This window comes from Microcebus murinus, chromosome 2, assembly GCF_040939455.1.
Source record: "Microcebus murinus isolate Inina chromosome 2, M.murinus_Inina_mat1.0, whole genome shotgun sequence".
Classification (NCBI taxonomy): domain Eukaryota; kingdom Metazoa; phylum Chordata; class Mammalia; order Primates; family Cheirogaleidae; genus Microcebus; species Microcebus murinus.
This window is the reverse complement of record NC_134105.1, coordinates 67815285-67834537: the sequence shown is the minus strand read 5'-3', so window position 1 is coordinate 67834537 and position 19253 is coordinate 67815285. Positions and strand designations below refer to the sequence as shown.

Sequence of the window (19253 nt, the reverse complement as noted above, 5' to 3'; positions counted from 1 at the left end):
GAGGAAAGAACATGAACAAAGAATGGTACATCAGAACTAATTTACCTCTTTCCTTCCCTATTCCTTCTCTCTGGGGAGGGGGGGGGTGTTTGTGTGTGTGTCTAATTAACTAGAATGTGGATGTATTTATTTGGACAGAGGAAATATAATTATCAAAGAGTTCAGGTACTCAGTACCCGGCAAGTCCAGTTCCTTTTGAACAGAATCAGAACAATAGAGAACACTGACCTTGACTAAGAACTTTTCTCCCTGGGAATTGCATAGGGTGCTCCCAGACATCCCTGGCTCCAGTGATTTTCTTTCTCCTGAGATGTTATTGGCTTCAGTCAGATTTCAGTAAAGGTTTTGCAGGTCTGAAGACTATGATAGCTTTGTATGGTGACTTTGGTTTTGGGCTTAACTCAAAAAGAGCAGCGTTTCTTCTCTCATTCCCAGGCTCTTACGGGATACATTGATGGCATCACCTGGACTGCTTGCTCTGTCTCTTCTTACTTTCCTTTCATTGTGGTCTTTACTCATACTCTATCTATGTCCTCTACCTTACTTGGCTTCTTTCTGCTTTCATCCTTACTCTATACTTACACCACCTTTTCTCTCATATTCCTTGTATCACACTTTGAAAGTTTGCTCAGTGCAACCTAAGAGAACATTTCCAAATTATGTTTTTTTTTTTCTTTTTCTGGTTGTATAGTTTGCTCATTATATTAAATTATTAACCAGATTGTGCCTTACCAATAATTTTATTTTTCTTTAGCATAAGCCCAACTTATATGGTATTTTAGAAGTTCCTATAAGCCCAATGCCATTCATCATTTCCAAATTACGTTTCTCACAAGCCTCCAGAGCACATCCGCATTGGAGATCCTTTCCTTTCCTGTAGAAGGATCCCCATGAAACTGTTCTCCCAATGGGATGGAAGCAGATATGGTCATGAAACTTTTGGACTGGCAGATGAGTTAAAGATCTGCGTTTATATAAAATCCAGCACTTCCCCCATTCACCTGAGCATGAGACTCCCGTGGGGCGTTTGTTAAACATTCAGATTCTTGGGCCCCATTCCAGACTCATGGAATCAGAAACTCCAGAGGGCAGCTAGATAACATCGTTTCCATGGAAGGTGCCTGTCGGTAAATCAAATGGGCAAAGTCCCTATTCTCAAGTTTACTTTCCAACTGGGGTAATGGCAATTAGTAAATCAATCCATCAACTAATCAACAAAATAACTGCAGGGAGAGATACAAGGAAATCAAGCAGACTGATATTTTAGGGAATGGTGGGCTGGGTGCTAGTTTATATGGCACAAAGGAAATCCTCTCCAAAGAGGTACACGTGGAGCTGAGATCTAAACTATGAGAAGGAGCCGAGGAAGTTAGGAACTCGGAATGAGCCCGTGTCTATCTTGTTTACCCGCATCCTGAGCAATTAACACTAACGTTGGCTTCTTGTAGGAGCTCCATAAACATTTGTTGCATGATACATGAAGTCCTTGGATGGCCATGTTGTACCCATTCCATTGTTGATCTGAACAATGGAATCAAGTGAATGGTGCTTTAGTTTAAAGGGGTTACTAAGTTAGGAGGGGCTGCTGTCACAAATAGGATATTTGCAGAATATGAAGAAAAGTGAATAAAGGAGAACATGTGAGAAGAATAGGCCATGGAGGGAAGTGGGACAGCCAAGGAGCTGAGGAACAAACAAGGAGAGGAAAAAATAAAACAAGTCCACCTTTTCCCCTCTGGCATTAACGTAGTGCCAGTTTTAAAAGGTTAATCAGTAATTATTGCCATATTATTGGGATTGAGCAGTGTGGTCTTACCAGCTTTGCTTTGTATATTACAATGCAAACTTTTTTTTAAAAAAGTCTTTTGAAAACAAAGATGGTGTTACATCACATTCCTTTGAAGCAAACTGTGGTAAATGCCAATACCAATTTGTTTAGGGAAAAGTTAGATATGATCAGAAGTACAAAGTGGAAGAATATGAATGGTGCTCTGAATCATACCGCTGCCAAGTTAAAACTATAGATGTTTTTCATTTGGACTTTTTTTCCTCTTGGCCGCAGAAAGCATAAAGGAAGAAAACCGAGTTATTGGAGAAGCTGGCCATTTAAGAATTAGCAGGGTGTACTCCCAGCAGACCGTCTCTGCATCTGTGTGTGCCCCATGCTTGCTGAGTCTGCTTTCCTTGTGAGCAGCTGGAACAGAAACAAAGGAGACGGCTGTGCTTCCCTGTGTGTTATCCACAGCGTCCAGATCTCAGATGAAACTTTGTAACCGAGCTGTGAACTACTTGCTGAATAACCTTCTTTTCTTCTCTTTTGGTCTAGCTGTTTTGATTTTAAATCGTCATAACGGTGCTGAGTTAGTTTTCCATCTTTCATGAGAGAGAACGAATTCTTAAAATTAGCCCTTATAGATACGAATTGTGTTTTCTTGGTGTCCCTGAATTTATTTAATCTATGAAACAATCTCATTTTCACCTAGGAGAAGTGGAAAATGTCCTCTGAACACAAATAGTTGTCTCAAAGCCTTTGAATGTGCATTATTCGTGGTGTCATCCTTCAGATTTCTATTGACTTTATTCAGTTGTGGTTCTTACCAGACGTGGTTATTTGCACTCTAAGCCCACACACAGTGCATTAGAAGCAGCACACTGGACAACGGGGTGGGCAGCAGGGCTTTTCAGGGGCACAGGGACTGCTGGCTGTGGGTCCATCACAAGGGAACAAGCAAAGGGCAGCTGTCCAGTGATATCACCCACTCTGGAGGTGACAGTGCTGATGGTGGTAGGCTGCACTTCTCAAGGAAGGAAGGGAATGCTTCTATTTAAAATATTTTTTTATTTTTTGAGACAGGGTCTCCCTCATCACCCCAGCTAGAATGCAGTGGCATCATCATAGCTCACTGCAACCTCAAACTTCTGGGTTTCAAGGGATCCTCCTGCCTCAGCCTCCCAAGTAGCTGGGAGTACAGGTGCGTGCTACCATATGTGGCTAATTTTTCTATTTTTAGTAGAGATAGGGTCTCACTCTTCCCCAGGCTGGTCTTCAACTCCTGAATGCAAGGGATCTTCCCTCCTCACCCTCCCAGAATGCTAAGATTATAGGCATGAGCCACCTCAACCGGCCTATTTAAAAGATTTTAAAGCTTCAATTATCTGGAAAATTAGCTTATGTGGCTCTTTGTCCTGTAATAATACCTAAATGCAGGAATATAACAACCCCACCCCCACAATACATAATCTGTGGTGGCTTCTGTCTCCCCCATGCCTGTCTTCAGATGGGGACCAGTCATAGTTGTGCTCTTGGGGGGAGAGGACGTGATCATTTGGGACCTTCTGGCTCAGTGTACAGCACAGTACATTTCCCTGTCTTTACCCTTGTGCTTTTTGTGACTTAATGTACAAGTATGAGAAAAAATTTTAAGCTAATATTGCAATAACAGACTTTTCATTTTACACAATTGGTTTTTATTGGTTCCACTTTGAGGGTTATGGAATGGTTTTACCATTTAATGACGTCCTCATGCTGTGCATTTTCCTGTTTAGTAAACTGTAGATAAAATGAAATAAAACTGCTAGAAAAGATTCTTAGGGAGAGGCATTCATGACCTTCTAGTTTCTCAACTTGTGTGGTCATTCTTACAGTGTGTCTTGTCATAGAAATCTAGTGCATGCAAGTGTATTTGTTCTCAGAATGGAAACAGAAATGGTTTTAGTGAGGATGTATTATTTAAAACAAAGACATGCTCATGGCACAAAATTGGGACAATAATAAAAGATGTAAAGAAGAAGGTGAAAACCCTTTTGATCATACTGCCTAGAGATTATATCGGCTAGGATTTTTGGAGATCCTTTCTAAGCACATGCATGTACAAATGCATGCTTAACTTATTAATCAGTTTAATGAATTAATAATAAATTAATTTATTTAGTCAGCATTGAATCATACTATACATAGTGTTTTGTAACCTGTGTTTTTGGGTAAAAAATATATTATAAACATCTTTCATATCCGTATAATTATTATTTTCAATAGCTGCATAGTATGTCACTGTTTGGATGAATAATTATTTATTTATTTAAATTATTTATAATTTAAATAATAATTTATTTTAACTCAAACTTTTTCATAAAATTCCTCCAATTTTTAATAAAATTCCTAGATTTCTGAAGGGTTTTCTAATCTCAAATTTTTAAAAGACCAAGTACGTCCAGTCATTCAAAGAAAACCTCAGCTAGAAAAGAAAAAGAATCTCCAAAACCACAGTATTCACAGAATGTTTCTGACCTAAAAGCTTAACTAAAGTTCTTGTTGAATTTTTCTGATAAAGATTTCATCAAAAGTGACAAATATTAGCATGGAGAAATGAATTAGTAGATATTCTTCAGACTATCTGTAAAAATCACATCTACCATATTTTAGATATAGCTATTGAGCACCACTGAGCTATGATACATGTTATATGTTATTATATATAGTTTATATATAAATGACTATTGAGCCATGGAGTAGTGATGGCACTACTAGTAGGGTCATCACCCTGCACAACTCCAGGGAGCACCAGTATCAGTATATTCTCTGTGAATGACATTTTCTAGAGTACTACAGTGCACATCTGTATGCTGCTTTTCACATCATTTAAATAGTCCCTGGGGTTCTGTTAGTACTTAGTCTGATTGCTTTGTCACTTTTGAATGTTTTTCATGCATGTATTCCTTTACTCATTATTAAGTATTACTGAATACCCACAGTAAGGGAGTAAGTATTTCTGAATACCCTCAGGGAATAAGTCCCTGAGGACTTGCCCACTTCACTGTTGACCAAGACAGGCCAGGCTCTGCCTCCTGGACCTTTTTCTGTTTGAGTTAGAAAACCTCATTTTGTTTAATGGTGTACTTTTAAACAGAAGGAGCTATAAACATAGCGTGGTGATCACAGCCTTGTGACTGGGATAGTATAGAGCAGAGAGAAAAAGGACAGTCCTGGGGGGAAGAGTGGCAATTCAGTGGTCTCCTTTGCTTCCCCTTTATCCCTGATGCACAGCCATAGGTATTCTTAACATTTCTGTTCATTCAGAAACACACTTCTTAGTGTGAACCTCCAGAGGACATGAATTCTAACTCTTGTGGGACCATTAGGCAGCATTCCCTTACATCGTCTCATGTGTACCCTGCGTGGCATCGTTTACTCCTCTGTCTCCTTATCTTGCTATTCCCAGGGATGAGCACGGTGCATGACACTTAACAAATGCTCACTGTATGTTAGTTGAATAAATACTGAATTTCTGAAAGCGTTCTGGGTACTCCATCCAGATACCAGTTTCTGTTGGAATCATGTGGCAGGCATCTTCAATTTGACCGCACAGTTCTCTCATGCGTCACCATGCAGAGCATCCATTTTTGCCTTTCTCCTCTGTTACTTGGACTGTACATTGTTGGGGACTAAAGGAAGCTAGGACAGAAGCCTAGAATCATCAAATGTAAGAGCCAGAAGGAACTTTACAGGGCATTCTAGTCCAGCCCCATTAATATATAGAAGAAGGAACTGGGAGCAGAGAAATAGAATAAAATAACCTTTTAAAAATCATACTGGAGTCTGGGGTCTGGATTCCTTGCTCCTTCATGTAACAAGCATTTATTAAGCACCTACTAGGTGTGTGGCCCTTGGCTAAGCACTGGGTGTCCCGAATTAAATAAGACACAAAAGAGATCTCCCCTGAGGATGTTGCATCCAGAACAGGGCAGAGTGTAATAAATGTGTGTGCCGTGCGTGTGTGCACACACGTGGGCACGCAGCAGCAACTCAAGCACTCCCCCGCATCTGCTTATAAACAGCAAGGGAAGTAAACAGCACTGTCTGGGCAGCCAGAACCTACACTTTCTGAGTGTTTCCTGTGTTGGGAACTCTCCACATATCATCTCATTCAGTTTTCACAAAAATCCTGTTGAGTCGTGTCATCATGCTCATTCCCTAACTGAGAAAACGAGGCCTGGCGAGGTGAACTGGTTTGCCCTTGGTCATAACCAGGATTTTAGCTCAGGGTCTGCTTGATTTCAAGCCCATGCCCTTTTGACTATAACAGGGATAGTAAGTGGGTTTCATCTCAAGGACAAATTCCATTTGATTGCTAGAGGCTGCTTGGGGCATTGTGCTGCAAAGGATACTAGGTCACATGTGGGCTCAGAAGCAAGTAGTGCTTGGTTGATTAACACTGGTGGCCATGGGTGTAGGATGGGAAGTGGTAGTCTATGTCAGACTTTGTCGTTGCTGAGCTAAATACCACGCTGTACTTCTTCCAGGCTCATCTCTCTGTAAGTCAGAGTGCTTTCAAACCATTCCCTCAATACCTGCTACTTTCTGTTTCCCTTCCTCAGAAGGGAAATTTTGCTCGGAATGGCATATTTTGCCATCTGGATGTCCAGAATCTTGTGTCCTATTCAGGTCAACTTTCCTGTGCAGTGTCCCATGCTGTAGTCCTTTCAAAATTTTCCAACCCCATCAAAGTTATCTTTTTTACATTCCCCCAGGGCCCTGTTCTGCATTAATGGCAGTTTATGTGATAAAATATTACATGCCTACAGCTTAATATGTTAGCATTTCTAGATAAGGTACACCAGAGGCCTTCCTAATCCAAAGGAGCATCATCAGTGGGAAGAATTTCAGATCCTTGGGAAGGCTAGTTGAGATCTATCAGTCTTTGAGATTATACCAGGCAAATGGCTGCCACTCTGCCAATGCACACAGCCGACCTCACACCTTTCCTTAGCTGCCAGAGAGCCCTTGCTATAATAGTGAAGTACTGAGGTATTGTTGGTCAATACATATAACCCTTACAGTAGAATCTGGAGGTGGAGATGGTGTTTTCTTACTTATCCAGTTTATGACTTCCAGCTGTTGCCCAGAGTTAAACACTAGAATTAGGTCTAGGGCAGTGGTTCTAGCTGGTATGCCTCTGCTTTAAATTTTATCTCATAACTGCTTGCCATCAAGATTTTCAGTTTTCCAAAGCTGCCCACAAATTTAAAACAAGTGTCTAAAACCAGTTGTTAGAATCAAAAGATCCAATAGTAGTAACAATAGTGTTAAATGAATCATTTGTGGAATGTTTAACTGCTCATCATCTTAGTGTTTTGTTTTCTGCAGTAAAAATAAGTTCGATTTACTAAAGGTATATATTTTCATTCCTTTCACATATGTGACGATCTATTTTCTGAATTATTGGACTTCCAAAACGCTGTGGGTAAGTGAATATGAACTTGACTGCACATCACAGCTGGAAGTGTTATTTTTAAATTGTTGAACAAATTCTTTAATGTCATAAGAGCACTTTCACTTGAATATTCTATTAATGTGTGACTTACACATTATAATGTTTTTGACCAAAAATAGATATTTACTTTGAAATTTTACTTTTAAAATTTCTTTTCAAATAAGAAGAGCACTTTCCTAGGATGAGGTCCACAGCCTGATTTTTATGCAGAGTTGTAATTTTCTATTTTAGTAAATCAGACATCCCTGTGGCTTACTAGGTTCATATTATTGCTTGTGCCCTGCTGCTTTTTCCTGGACTAAAAACAAAGAATAACAGAGGGAACAGATTTAAAATATATCCTCCTGTTTGAAGAAATTAGTAGTCCATGTGCCAAAGTGAGACTATTCTGTGTGATTGTTTTTATCATTGCAGATGTTTTGTGTGCCCTTCACATGTCAAGATTTTTTTTTGTTAATTGCATGTGTGAATTTTTAAACAGATGAAAATATGGCTACAAGTCTAACTAGAAGGAAGAGAAAAGTTTGTGTCCTGAAGAAGAAGCTTCATGTAACTTGAGATCTTATGTCACTAAAACCCCAGGAATGCTGAACTATCTTAAATACATCCCAGTGAGGAGTGCTCCAAATGGAATGTAGTTCTCCCCTCTTATTTCCTATAATGTTGAGATGAGATATTAACCAGGGTATCATTTGAGATGTTTTGTAAACTTCCAAATTGGGGTGGGGAGTGGCTATAGATTATCTAAACAATAATGTTAACTAGGGACTTTGAAAGATCTTTTATTTCACTTGTCACCAGTATTTTCATTTGTAATTGTACCTTCCAAAGTGTTACACGTTCCTTAATTTGATGTTTCTGATTACCTTAAATTGCAGTCATTAAGATATCATCTCAGTACTGCAATTGAATATTCTAGTATACTATTCACTATACTTTAAATATTAACATTGAAATCATGTTATTGATTTGGAGTACAGCACTCCAAACTAGTTTATTTAATTGCTAGAGGAAAGCTCATTTATAGTCTAATTGGACTATTAGTGAGTCTCTCAAACGGGTACTGAAAGAACATAGAACATCATCAAGGTAAAAAAAATCATTGCTTCTTATCAATATAACTGACCTATCACTTGGCAGTAGAAGGAAATAGGTTTGTTATCCCAACTTAATCATCATGAAGACATACACTCTCAGTAGGTGACACATGGCAGGTGATTGCTTAGTAAATATTTATTAATGGAAGGACATATGGCTAAAGCTACCTCCTACTGTTGATGAGTCCCACATCAACATTTCAATTTGGAGCTCTCAGAGTTCTGCCCCATGCTCTGGCTGCCTCTACATGTCTCCAAGTGGAGCAGCCACAGATCCTATGGTGCCCTAAGCCTCGAACTGAACAGCTGTCTCCCACCCCCACCCCATCCCCATGTCCCTGCTTGGTTATCACAGCCACATGCCACCCTCGCCCTGGATTCTTTCCTCCCCTCACTTCCCAGCTCCAAGTATTTGCGCAGTTCCTTCCTCAGCAGCCCTCTGACCATGTATTTCTCCCCATCTCCACCACCACTGCCTGTTAAGATCCTGATCATTTTCACCTGGATTTTAGCCAGTCTTTAGCTGAGTCGCCCTACCTACGCCCACGGTTCTGTGATTTTACCACGCTAAAGCACTTTCCAAGGGAGCTAACGCTGGAGGTGCCTGATCATACCTTCCTCAGTTTCTAATTCAGCAGGATGGGGTTTGTAAGAAATCTGAATTTCAAGCAGGTGGCTCGGGTGACTCTGAGGCAGGTGGGAGGAGACTTCCAGTTTCACATATACCTCTGGTCTGTCCTGAGCACTCAGATAAAGCTTTGCTCTAAAATTTAAGATTTATCTACACCCCTGACTAGAAATCTTCAAAGAACTACCCTTCTGTAGTAGTAGGTGGGGGTGGGGTTTGTTTTGTTTTGGGCTTTTTAGCAATAGGGTCTCATTCTGTCACCCAAGCTGGAGTGCAATGGTATGATCATAGCTCACTGCAGCCTTGAATTTCTGGGCTCAAGGGATTCTCCCACCTTGACCTCCCATGCAGCTGGGACTACAGGCATATACCATCATGTCCAGCTAATTTTTTTTAGAGATGAGGTCTTGCTACATTGTTCAGCTGGTCTTGTACTCCTGGGCTTAAGCAATCTTTCCACCTCAGCCTCCAAGTAGCTGGGATTACAGGCATGAGCCACTGCACCCAGTTTATAGCAGTAATTTTTAAACTGTGGTCAATGGATTTGCCAAGGGTTCCTCAGTGTGTGTGTGGGAGGGGGGGTGAGGGGGCATCTGGAGTATGAAGATGAGAGCAAATCCTGCTACACAGGGCTCTAGTCAACACCCCTCCCTCTGTCTCTTTCTTTAGTCAGAGCAGCTCTGATTATGAAGTTTAACAAAAGATTTCCTTTGGGAAAAGTATTCATCTATGTAAAGAAAAAAAAAAGGTTTGAAAACCACTAATCTGTAGAAGTGGATTTCAGACTTTTTTCCTTTTTAAATCAGGACCCACAGTAAGAAATAGTGTACATCCTATGTCATGGCCCAGTACTCATGTGTTTTGTGTGTAATTGAAACAAGTTTCATGAAATACACCTTACTATACTTGCAGCACTCTGATATTTTCTATTCTATTTCATTTTTTTTTTAAATTGCTGGTTGCAATCCACTAAATTGATTTCACAACCCACTGGGTTGCTACTGAGTCTGAAAAACCTTTGATCTAGCCTTTTTCAGTGGTGCTCCTTTATGAACCATGGAACATAGAAATATTTTCTTAATCCTCTCAAGGATGGTACATAACTCATACCATTCTAGGTGCTTGGGAGAGAAGTTAATTCATTACGTACAGTGGATGCCTAAGGGCATTCACACTTAATTCCCTGGATGAACTCGTGTTTGAAAAAGGCTTACAGTGTCTGATCTACACAATAAATCCAAACTCTTGAGTATTTCACACACAGCCCTTCTGGGTCTGGCCCATATTCACCTTTTGGACTTTATTTTACTTCTTCAATCACCCACCTGGGTTAAACCATCCTGAACTATTTGGAATTCCCCAAATGCATCATGCTTTTTCCCACCTGGGCACAGTCATTCATGCCCTTCAACTGAGACCTTCTTGGTCTCAGTTGTAGTAGTTAGAGTCATCAGGTCCAGTTCTGTCCATCCCTGATGGACAGGTTGTACAAGGGCAGGTTGTACACTGTTCATGTCAGCAGGTGCTTCAGCTAATACAGTACCTAGCTCTGTGTTGGCCCTTAATAAACCAGTTACACTGACCCGACTCATCTCCTTTGTGATGGAGTGTGGAGCTCCTTACTAAGTTCTAAGGATACAAACAGGTATGAGGCATAGCTTGCTTGCCTCAGGAGCTTATGGCACAGCTGAGAGACAGGATACATGTATTAAAAACTATGTCCAGTGTAGCACAATGCTCAAGAGTTTGCATGGGGCAGTCAGACCTGGGTTCAAATCGTGACTTTTCTGTTTTTTTTGCTTGTGAACCTACGACAAACCATGGAACTACTCTAAACTTCAAATTTGTTGTATATCAGACTAGGATAATAATAAGAGTAACAACCTTGTCAGGCTGTGAGTTTTAAATGGGAAGTACATGCAAAGCCCTGAGCACACTGCCTGGCCCAGAGCTCTCGGGAAACGATAGAGTGGAATTGAGCAGGTCACGTGCGCAGTGCCACGTGAATGTTGTCGGTGGAAAGCGCCACAGGAGGGGAGAGCAGGGAATGGTCACCGTGGGTTGGAGAGATGGGAGAGTTCCAGTGGAGGAGGTGGAACAGGAGCTAAGCTTAGAAAGAAAAGTAGACCTTAGATGAGGAGGTGGGGAGGCCTTCCTGGCGGGGCGAATCAAAGAGCCAGCAGAGGCCCGGAGGACTGCGTATGCCTTGCCTGTAGACTAGTTTCCCGGCTAGTGTTTGCATATTTATTTATGTGTTTGTGTTCAAACATTTTTCCAAAAGCAAAGTGAAGATATTGATCTCTAGAGATGCTTATTTTCTCATTTTAAAGAATTCTGCTCCTTCTCTCCTTTCTACAGCTTTTTGCTACATCTATATAGAGTCAACAATTTTGCTGATGAGGCCAGATTGATTAAAATATTTTGGGTCAGCGTAGAGAAATGATTTACAAAACTAGTTGTGCATCATAATTACCCCAGAAACTTTCTAGTCCTACAGATTTCTACGTCCCATTCTAGAGATTCCAACTATTAAATCTGATGTGGAACCAGGGAATCTGCATTATTAAAAAGCTCCACTGGTAATTGGGATGGTGGTAATTGGGAACCACCACTTAGAGAATTCATCTTAACAAGATTTTTAACCATACCATTTTATAATTATGTCTGAGAAACAAGTCAAATTTGTTCAGATTTTATGGGGAATTGAAACACAGTTTCACAAAATTTAGCAATTTCTATTTGGAAAAGAGTTCAGAAGCCACTTAGCCCTATCTTTCGTTTCAGAAATATCCCTTCCCTTTGTATATCTCAGGGTGATCTGGGCAAAGGAATTACCCTGGTCAAGGGAGTCTCTCTGCCTGCTGAACAAAGGATTCCTCTGTTAAATACCTTTATTTACTTAAAAAGAAATCTTACATCCAAATTCTGCCTCTTTGTACTTTTCCATTTGTTTTGAGTGGCCCCCTGGAATGGCCTGGGATGAATCTGTGCTTCCTCTCTACATAATGGCCCTTCATATTTTTGGAGAAAATTAACAACACATCATGTCTTTCCTTAGCCTTTTCTCTGGGAGAAACATATCTGATTCCTTCCACTGGTTCCCAGATGGACACCTCTGGACCCACTCCTATTTGTTAATGCCTGATTTAAAAAAAAAAAAAAAAAGTGATCTGGACTTGGCATGAACTCATTTTCAAACCTTGCTGGTTCCCAGCAGTCATAGTCTGAGCACTGAAGCTAAAATACTCAAAAGACACTCCTTCTAATTTTCTCTTCTAGAATTATTGAAGATTGGCAGAGGATTGACTAGTATATATTTCCCAGGATCTGTCACACACACACTCTCTCCCTCACTTTTAAGAATTAGTACAGTTGCCCATTTATATGTTTCCGACATCTCCACATTCTCTAAGAAGTCTCCAAGATTACAGATTCCCAGGGCCAAAACCATTGCTGACATTTTCTTCACCTTTTAAGGTGTTTGTTTGTTTTGGAGGGGAGGGGTGCTTATAGCTAGCTGCTAACATGCAGTACAAACAACCAAAGAATGAGCTGTTAGATAAGCTGTGCATCCATTGGGAGGTGTGTGTGGAGCCGGGGCTTGGCCTCCAGGCAGGGGAGTCTAGGAATGGCGGGGCCACCAGGGTCCCTGCCAGGGAGTGTGCTCATCTGCGCAAGGCAACGTCTCTGCAAGCATCCGCTGTCCAGGTTAGCAGCCTGGTGTGTTCTGTCAAAGAACACTTGCTTTTTTGTTGTTCATCGGAAACAGTATAAAGATAAGGGCAGAAGATTTTTTATTTCTCTTCCTACCCCATGGCCAGCCAATATTTTTGTTGGATTTCTCCCTTCCATCCATCCCTCCTTCCTCCCCTCTTCTCTCTCTTTCTTTCCTTTTCCTCTCTCCCTTTCTTTCCTTTTCCTCTCTCCCTTACTTCTTTCCCTCTTCTTCTTCTTCTTTTCATCTCCTTTCTTCTCTTTCCTTCCCTCCCCGCCTCCCCTTTTCCCTTGTCTTGCCAGAAAATTCTTCTATTTGCAAACCAAAGAATAACTAGTGATAAATGCAGCTTCATGGTCAGATATGACATACTATAAGAGGGGACTTTAAAGTCCAGAAGCACCCTCTCCCTCGCCCTCTACTCACTTTAGTAGTAAGATGCTTGTGGCCCATGGCTAAGCAGCCTAGCATAAGGACAGGAGCACAGGCTTTGGTGCCAGGCTGCCTTGGTTCAAATCCTGACCCTGCCACTTACCAGTTGTGTGCCTTTGAACGTGTCACCTAACTTTTCTGTGTTTTGGTGGTCTCAAGTTTAAAACGAGGGTAGTATTAGGACCTATTTCCAAGGGTTGTAATGTAGATTAAGTGGATTAATGGTATAAAATACTTAGAACTGAACTTGACACATAATCATTGCTCAATAAAAAGTTTGTCAGGTTTTAATTGAATGATTATTTTATATAATTCAATGCAAAGGGAAAATATATATGAATTACCATATTATGAAAAACAGGGCACCAATTTGAAGATTTGTTTAGGTCACCTGATTAATTCAAGCCAGAGTTTCATGCTGGGGGAAAAAAAAAAATCATGATTACAAAAAAAAAAAAAAAAATCACATCTGAAAAAATGAGAGTAGAGTTTTAGGAAAAAATTGGTAATTTATTTTTTTTGACGTTTTTGTGGGGGTTGTGTATTCTATATCATTCAAACAAAACTATATAAAATATATGGAGACCTTAAAGACTAACACATAAAAGAATAAAAAATAAGAATATCTGTGTACTTGCCACCCAATTTCATAGAACATTACCAATATATTTGGAGCCTCCCAGTGCCACCCAGGTGGACTCTCTACTATTGAGATAACTATGTCATCAATTTTGTGTTAATCATCTTTTTGCTTTTTCTCATGGTTTTACCATATGTGGATGTAATGTTACACGTTATATGTTTAGATCACCTATTTCTTAAAACTATACCACAATTTTACATTGACTTTGGTTATCAATATGTTTGGATTCATTTCCAGCATCTTATTTTGTTTTTTATCTGTCCCATTTTTTTCTATGTTTCACTGTTTTTACTCTGCTTTCTTTTGTACTGAGATCTTGTTTTCCGTTCCTTTAGTTCCATTTTTTTCATTGGTTTAGAAGTTACAGACTCTATTAAATTTCAACTGTGTATTTAACAAAGTCTAGTCAGTGTTTTTCCCTCCTTCCCATTGCTACGAGGACCTTGTTGGAACACTCCCACTGAGATTTCTTTGGAATTACGGAATTTCATGCAGAAAGTTTCATACATACAGCTTTTGCTGTCTGGCTTGTTTCATTTTTCTTTCTTGACAACAAAGTAACTCTCTCTTGGGAAGAAAAGAGGACAAACATGTTACAGGTATGGGAAATACTGGAGCTGGATAGGGCCTTAAGGATTATCTAAACTAGTGATTTCCAAACTTTTTGACCAAACCCAACAGTAAGAAATATACTTTACTTCATAACCAATGCACACATAAACACAGTTTATAAAACTGAAACAAAACATTCATGAAACAATACTTCACTTAATCTATATAATATGCTCTGAGCTATTGCATGCTGTTCTTTCATTTAAAACAAAAAACTGGTCTTAGCCCATTAAATTGATTGCACATCAACTAAGAGGTTCTGACCCACAGTTTGAAAAGCCCAGACCTACCCTAAAGTCTTCCATTTACAGCTGAGGAAGCCAAAGCCCAGAGTTATGACCTGGGTCTCCCAGAGTTGTTCAGGAAGTGAAGAGTTAGGACTCAAATCTCTGATGTCTCAAATCCAAGTCCAGTTCTTTATTCACATATGTCAGCCGGACCAAAAATAATACAAGATGGAGAAAAAAGGGAGCCATTAGTGAGCTGTAGTTATGGAATGGAGAATTAAACCTTCCTGCTATTTCCTATACATCTAATTTTGGGGGAAACAAATCATGCTTCTCATGATAACTATGCTTAGTGACCCCAGCACAGCATTGGGCACCACTTTCTGTCACCTCTGATTCTCACAGGCACCCTACACAGTTGGGTTTATTATTTTGATGTTATGAAGCAGGGTTCAGAGGCTCAGAAGTGACGTACTTCTCCTGATTTGGGTAGGTCACAAGGTGAGGAGCTACACATGCCTGTCTGGCCCCAGAGCTCATGGCTCTTCCCTACTTTATACCATATCTCTGTAATCCTTGACTTGCCTTGCTTAGTATTGTATCTCTCAGAAGGAAGATGAAGCAACAAGAGAAATACTGTCCAGGACTAATTCTAACCAGTAAGGGTAACTAGTTGGTGACATGGTTTATAGGTTTGCTTGTTTATTCTGTTTCCTCTGCTAGTATTTTAGCTCCCTGAGTTCATGGTCCTCACCTTGTTTGCTGTCTCGTATAGCTCTCGGCAGAATGTGAGCTTGAAATGAGTATTTATTGAATGGATAAGCGAGTGCATTAAGATATAAGGACGCTGGGAGAAAGCAACCATATCACGCTACAGAGGTGGGTCACATAGTGGCCAAGAGCACAGCCTATGGGAAAGACTGCTTGTGTTCAAAATTTGGTGTCTCTTAAAAGCTATTTAATCGCAGGCACATTACTTAACTTCTCTTGTGCCTCAGTTTCCTGGTAATAATAATAATGTTAATTGTATAGTGTGGTCCTGTAAGTTAATCAAGGAAAGCATCACATCATTTCCTGGCTCAGAGCGAGCACTGTATAAAGGTCAGACATTACTGTTATCTGCAGTTATGATAACTAAGTAGGAGGATATTGAACCTATGTCTCATATTTTAGAAGATAAATATCCTAAAGTCTAGAGATGAGATAAGTATGATCCAATAGAAGAGATTCCAAAGATTCCAAAGCAACTACTGTTCATGTTCAATTGCAGAGTCTAAAAAGCACATTTCCAACTAACTCATCATGAAAGATTTATTTCTGACCAAAAAAATCTAAATCTAGAGCAGATGATTAAGCAGATGGCCTGTGAATATGTCAAAAAGAATATAGTGCTTACTGAGCATCAACATGGATTTATGAAGAATAAAATTTTTGAGCGGGTGACTTAGTTAAACCCACTAGGTCAGAATGCCATACACACAGTGTAGTGTGTCTTACTTTCAAGAAAGCATGTGTAAATAGAAAATCTGATTCAGAGAACAGCACAATGTAGGGTTAAATGTAAGGCCTGGAGTCAGAGACGCCTCCCCACATGCCCACCTGGAATTGGGCCTCAGTTTTCTCATCTGTCAAATGTGGATCATTATTACAGCAGCCCCCTAGTATGGGTTCAGAGAACTGACAGATCACGCATGCGCACTGCTTCCTATGCAGGCTATAAATAGGAGCTCCTCTTGACCAGAAGACCTGAGTAAGCAGATAAGAAAGTGAAGTAGACCGTGGGTTGATAGTCCAGAAGGTTCGCAGCTGTTTGTCTCTAACAAGCCCAGGTCTCAGACGCCCGGAGGAAGGATGTAAGTTTGCTTTGCAGTTGTCAAAACAAATGCGTATGGGTCCCGGGACAGCGCTGCCTGAAGGCTGGGCGGGAAGAAGCTGAGTAAGCAGCCTGAGGTCCAGCTCACTTTCTTTCCCTTCTGTCCCCCAGGGGCGTTCGTGGTGTGCTGGACGCCGGGGCTGGTGGTTCTGCTCCTCGACGGCCTGAACTGCACGCACTGCGGCGTGCAGCACGTGAAGCGCTGGTTCCTGCTGCTGGCGCTGCTCAACTCCGTCATGAACCCCATCATCTACTCGTACAAGGACGAGGACATGTACAGCACCATGAAGAAGATGATCTGCTGCTGCTCTCAGGAGAAGAACCCGGAGAGGCGCCCGTCACGCATCCCCTCCACGGTGCTCAGCAGGAGCGACACGGGCAGCCAGTACACGGAAGATAGTATTAGCCAAGGCACGGTCTGCAATAAAAGCAGTTCCTGAGCCGCCGCCCCTCCGCGCAGCCAGGCCGCCTCTGGGGAAAGAGCTGTTAGGAAGGGATGGCTACCTGTCTGTAGCAAAGCCCATGCACAGTGTTATTTGAGGTCTGACTTAGTCACTGCTAGATTTTTTTTTTGGGGGGGGGGAGTTAAATTTTTCATAGTTTAAAAGCACGGGCAGTAAAGAGAGGACACGGTGCATTTAGAGGGAATGCACGGAAAGGGAGGAGACTGCGCGGCGGGTTCCCGCTTGCTGTGCTGGGGACTGCGCAGAGCCCGCCAGCCCGGGCGCCTTTGGGGCTGGCCCCCATCTCAGAGCCATTCTCCGCGTTGCAAAAAGATGTTGTTAAAAGGGCCAAAAAAAATAAGTAATAATGTTACTTGAGCCACCTTATGTAGCTGCTTGGAAAGCCTATGTAGTTCTAGCTGCATGCATTTAAAGTTTTTAGAAGTGCTTCAGCAGTGGTATGTTTTTCCTCCAGGAAACTATGGCCAGTAGCTAGGTGTTCAAATAGGAATCTAAGAATCGGTCGGTAAGGGCTCCAGGTTAAACTTACTTTGTAACCAAAAGAACATTCTGAGGAAAAAGACTTAAAAAAATAACAACAAAAAAGGTAAACATTCAAAACCTTGTTTGAAGTGAAAAAGGCCGTGATATGTGGTCCTATTAGCGTGTACGTGTGTATATGCATGTATATATTTATACAGTTGAACTTTGTATTCAAAGACTCTAGGGACAGCAATGGTGAGATAGTCACTGGCTATCTAGACTTTCCAGTCTAGGACTATAGCTGTAGAAATGATCTGTTGTGCTCTAAAAGAATAGAGAAAGAGGTGTTCACTTGAAAATAGACATTTTTATACAGCAGAGTAGGAGGTTTATTGACAAGCAGGCTGATGCCTTCCGTTAGAATCGAATATGAGCTTGACTCTTTATTTTCAGTTACCTCCATACCACTGATGGCTTGTCGGATTTAGTGTGTGGAATAATTTCACATCTCATTTTGCCCAAGGTTATCAATATGCTTCTAGTACTTGTTCTACTTGTGAACTGAATTTTGATCTGGGTTCTATTTTGAATTTTTCTCCTTCAAAGACCTAAGTTGGCAACATGGAAGGCAAGTCAGTAAGAAAGAAAACTAATGTTTTATACACATAGGCTACTGACCAAAGTTTTCTATGTAAAGCGTTAAGAGTATATTCTGATTTAAAATAAGAATAACTTCAAGGCAGATATTATAGTATTTATGTAGTTTGCAAAAGAAGTTTACATTTTTTTTTGCTGTTTTGATGTAACATTTATGTGCAAGAACTACTTGTAATAAAAGGATTTGAGAAGTCATGCTTTTAGATATAATAGCCTAAAATAGAGAGTATTATGATTTGAAAGTGTAGATTTCACAAACTCTGTGTACTAAGTGGGTCTATCTGAAGCTTATATCAAAGCTACCGATAAAATAAAATTTAAAAAGATCTGTTCTCTCTTGTTGAGGTGTATTATTGCTTTGTGTATTTTCTAAGTAAAAATATAGTTTGTGGTAACTATAGCACACATTTCTATTGCAGAAGAAAAATCAAATTTGCCATGAAGTACACACTCTCAATGTTTTATGTAAGCATTTTGAATCTACAGCTGGCCAAAGGGTAGAGAATTGAAATTGAATTCCAGTCCCTGAATAGCTACTAAGGGAACTTTAAAGGTTTTATTTTGAGGAAAGAAACATTTTTAGTACCCTGTAGCAGAGTGCCATATTCAGAATGGTGTCTGGAGGGGGTCCAAAGTGTGGAAACTCAGAGTAGAAATATATAGCTTTTGTTTTTAATGCACACACGCATCTCAGTGAGGGTGCAAGAGTAGAGAAGTCATGTATATTTAGAAATCACAAGTGCCAGGGGTCACAGAACTCAGTGAACAAACCTAGCCCTTAATTGAAAAAAAAGAAAGAAAGAATTTTCCTCCTTAGATTCTAGGATCCCAAGCTAATACTGAGACCTTGAATCAAAGACCTTATCAAACTTTGAAACAAAGCATGGGCTACTCCCCTGCTAAATTGGATTTCATTTTCTTCCTAGGTTTACAGCACTGTCCAAGTTGTTCTGATAAATCTGTATTGGTAAGAGACTTTAGTCCTTCATGAAGACAGCCTGCTTGGAAAAAAAGAACTTCTGGGAAACAAGTTGTTGAAATTTTTTGGTGAATTTTTTTTTCAAGTGGGTAGTAGAGTTGGAGCCATTCGTGAACCTTTAGAAGCCCTAAGCATGGAAATCAATCGTCAGGGCACCCTTCCCCTGTTTCTGTAATTCCAAATAAAAACAATA

General features: G+C 40.5%; 1 protein-coding gene across 1 annotated transcript in view; it reads left to right on the top strand.

Moving 5' to 3' along the window:
* Positions 1–18413, top strand: part of LPAR3 (lysophosphatidic acid receptor 3) — a 78737-nt gene extending 60324 nt beyond the window's left edge. The window contains exon 3 of the mRNA XM_012747592.2: positions 16610–18413. Coding sequence (XP_012603046.1) covers positions 16610–16938 — 329 coding nt within the window. The 3' untranslated portion in view covers positions 16939–18413. The remainder of the gene's footprint in view (positions 1–16609) is intronic.
* The last annotated feature ends 840 nt before the right edge of the window (positions 18414–19253 follow it).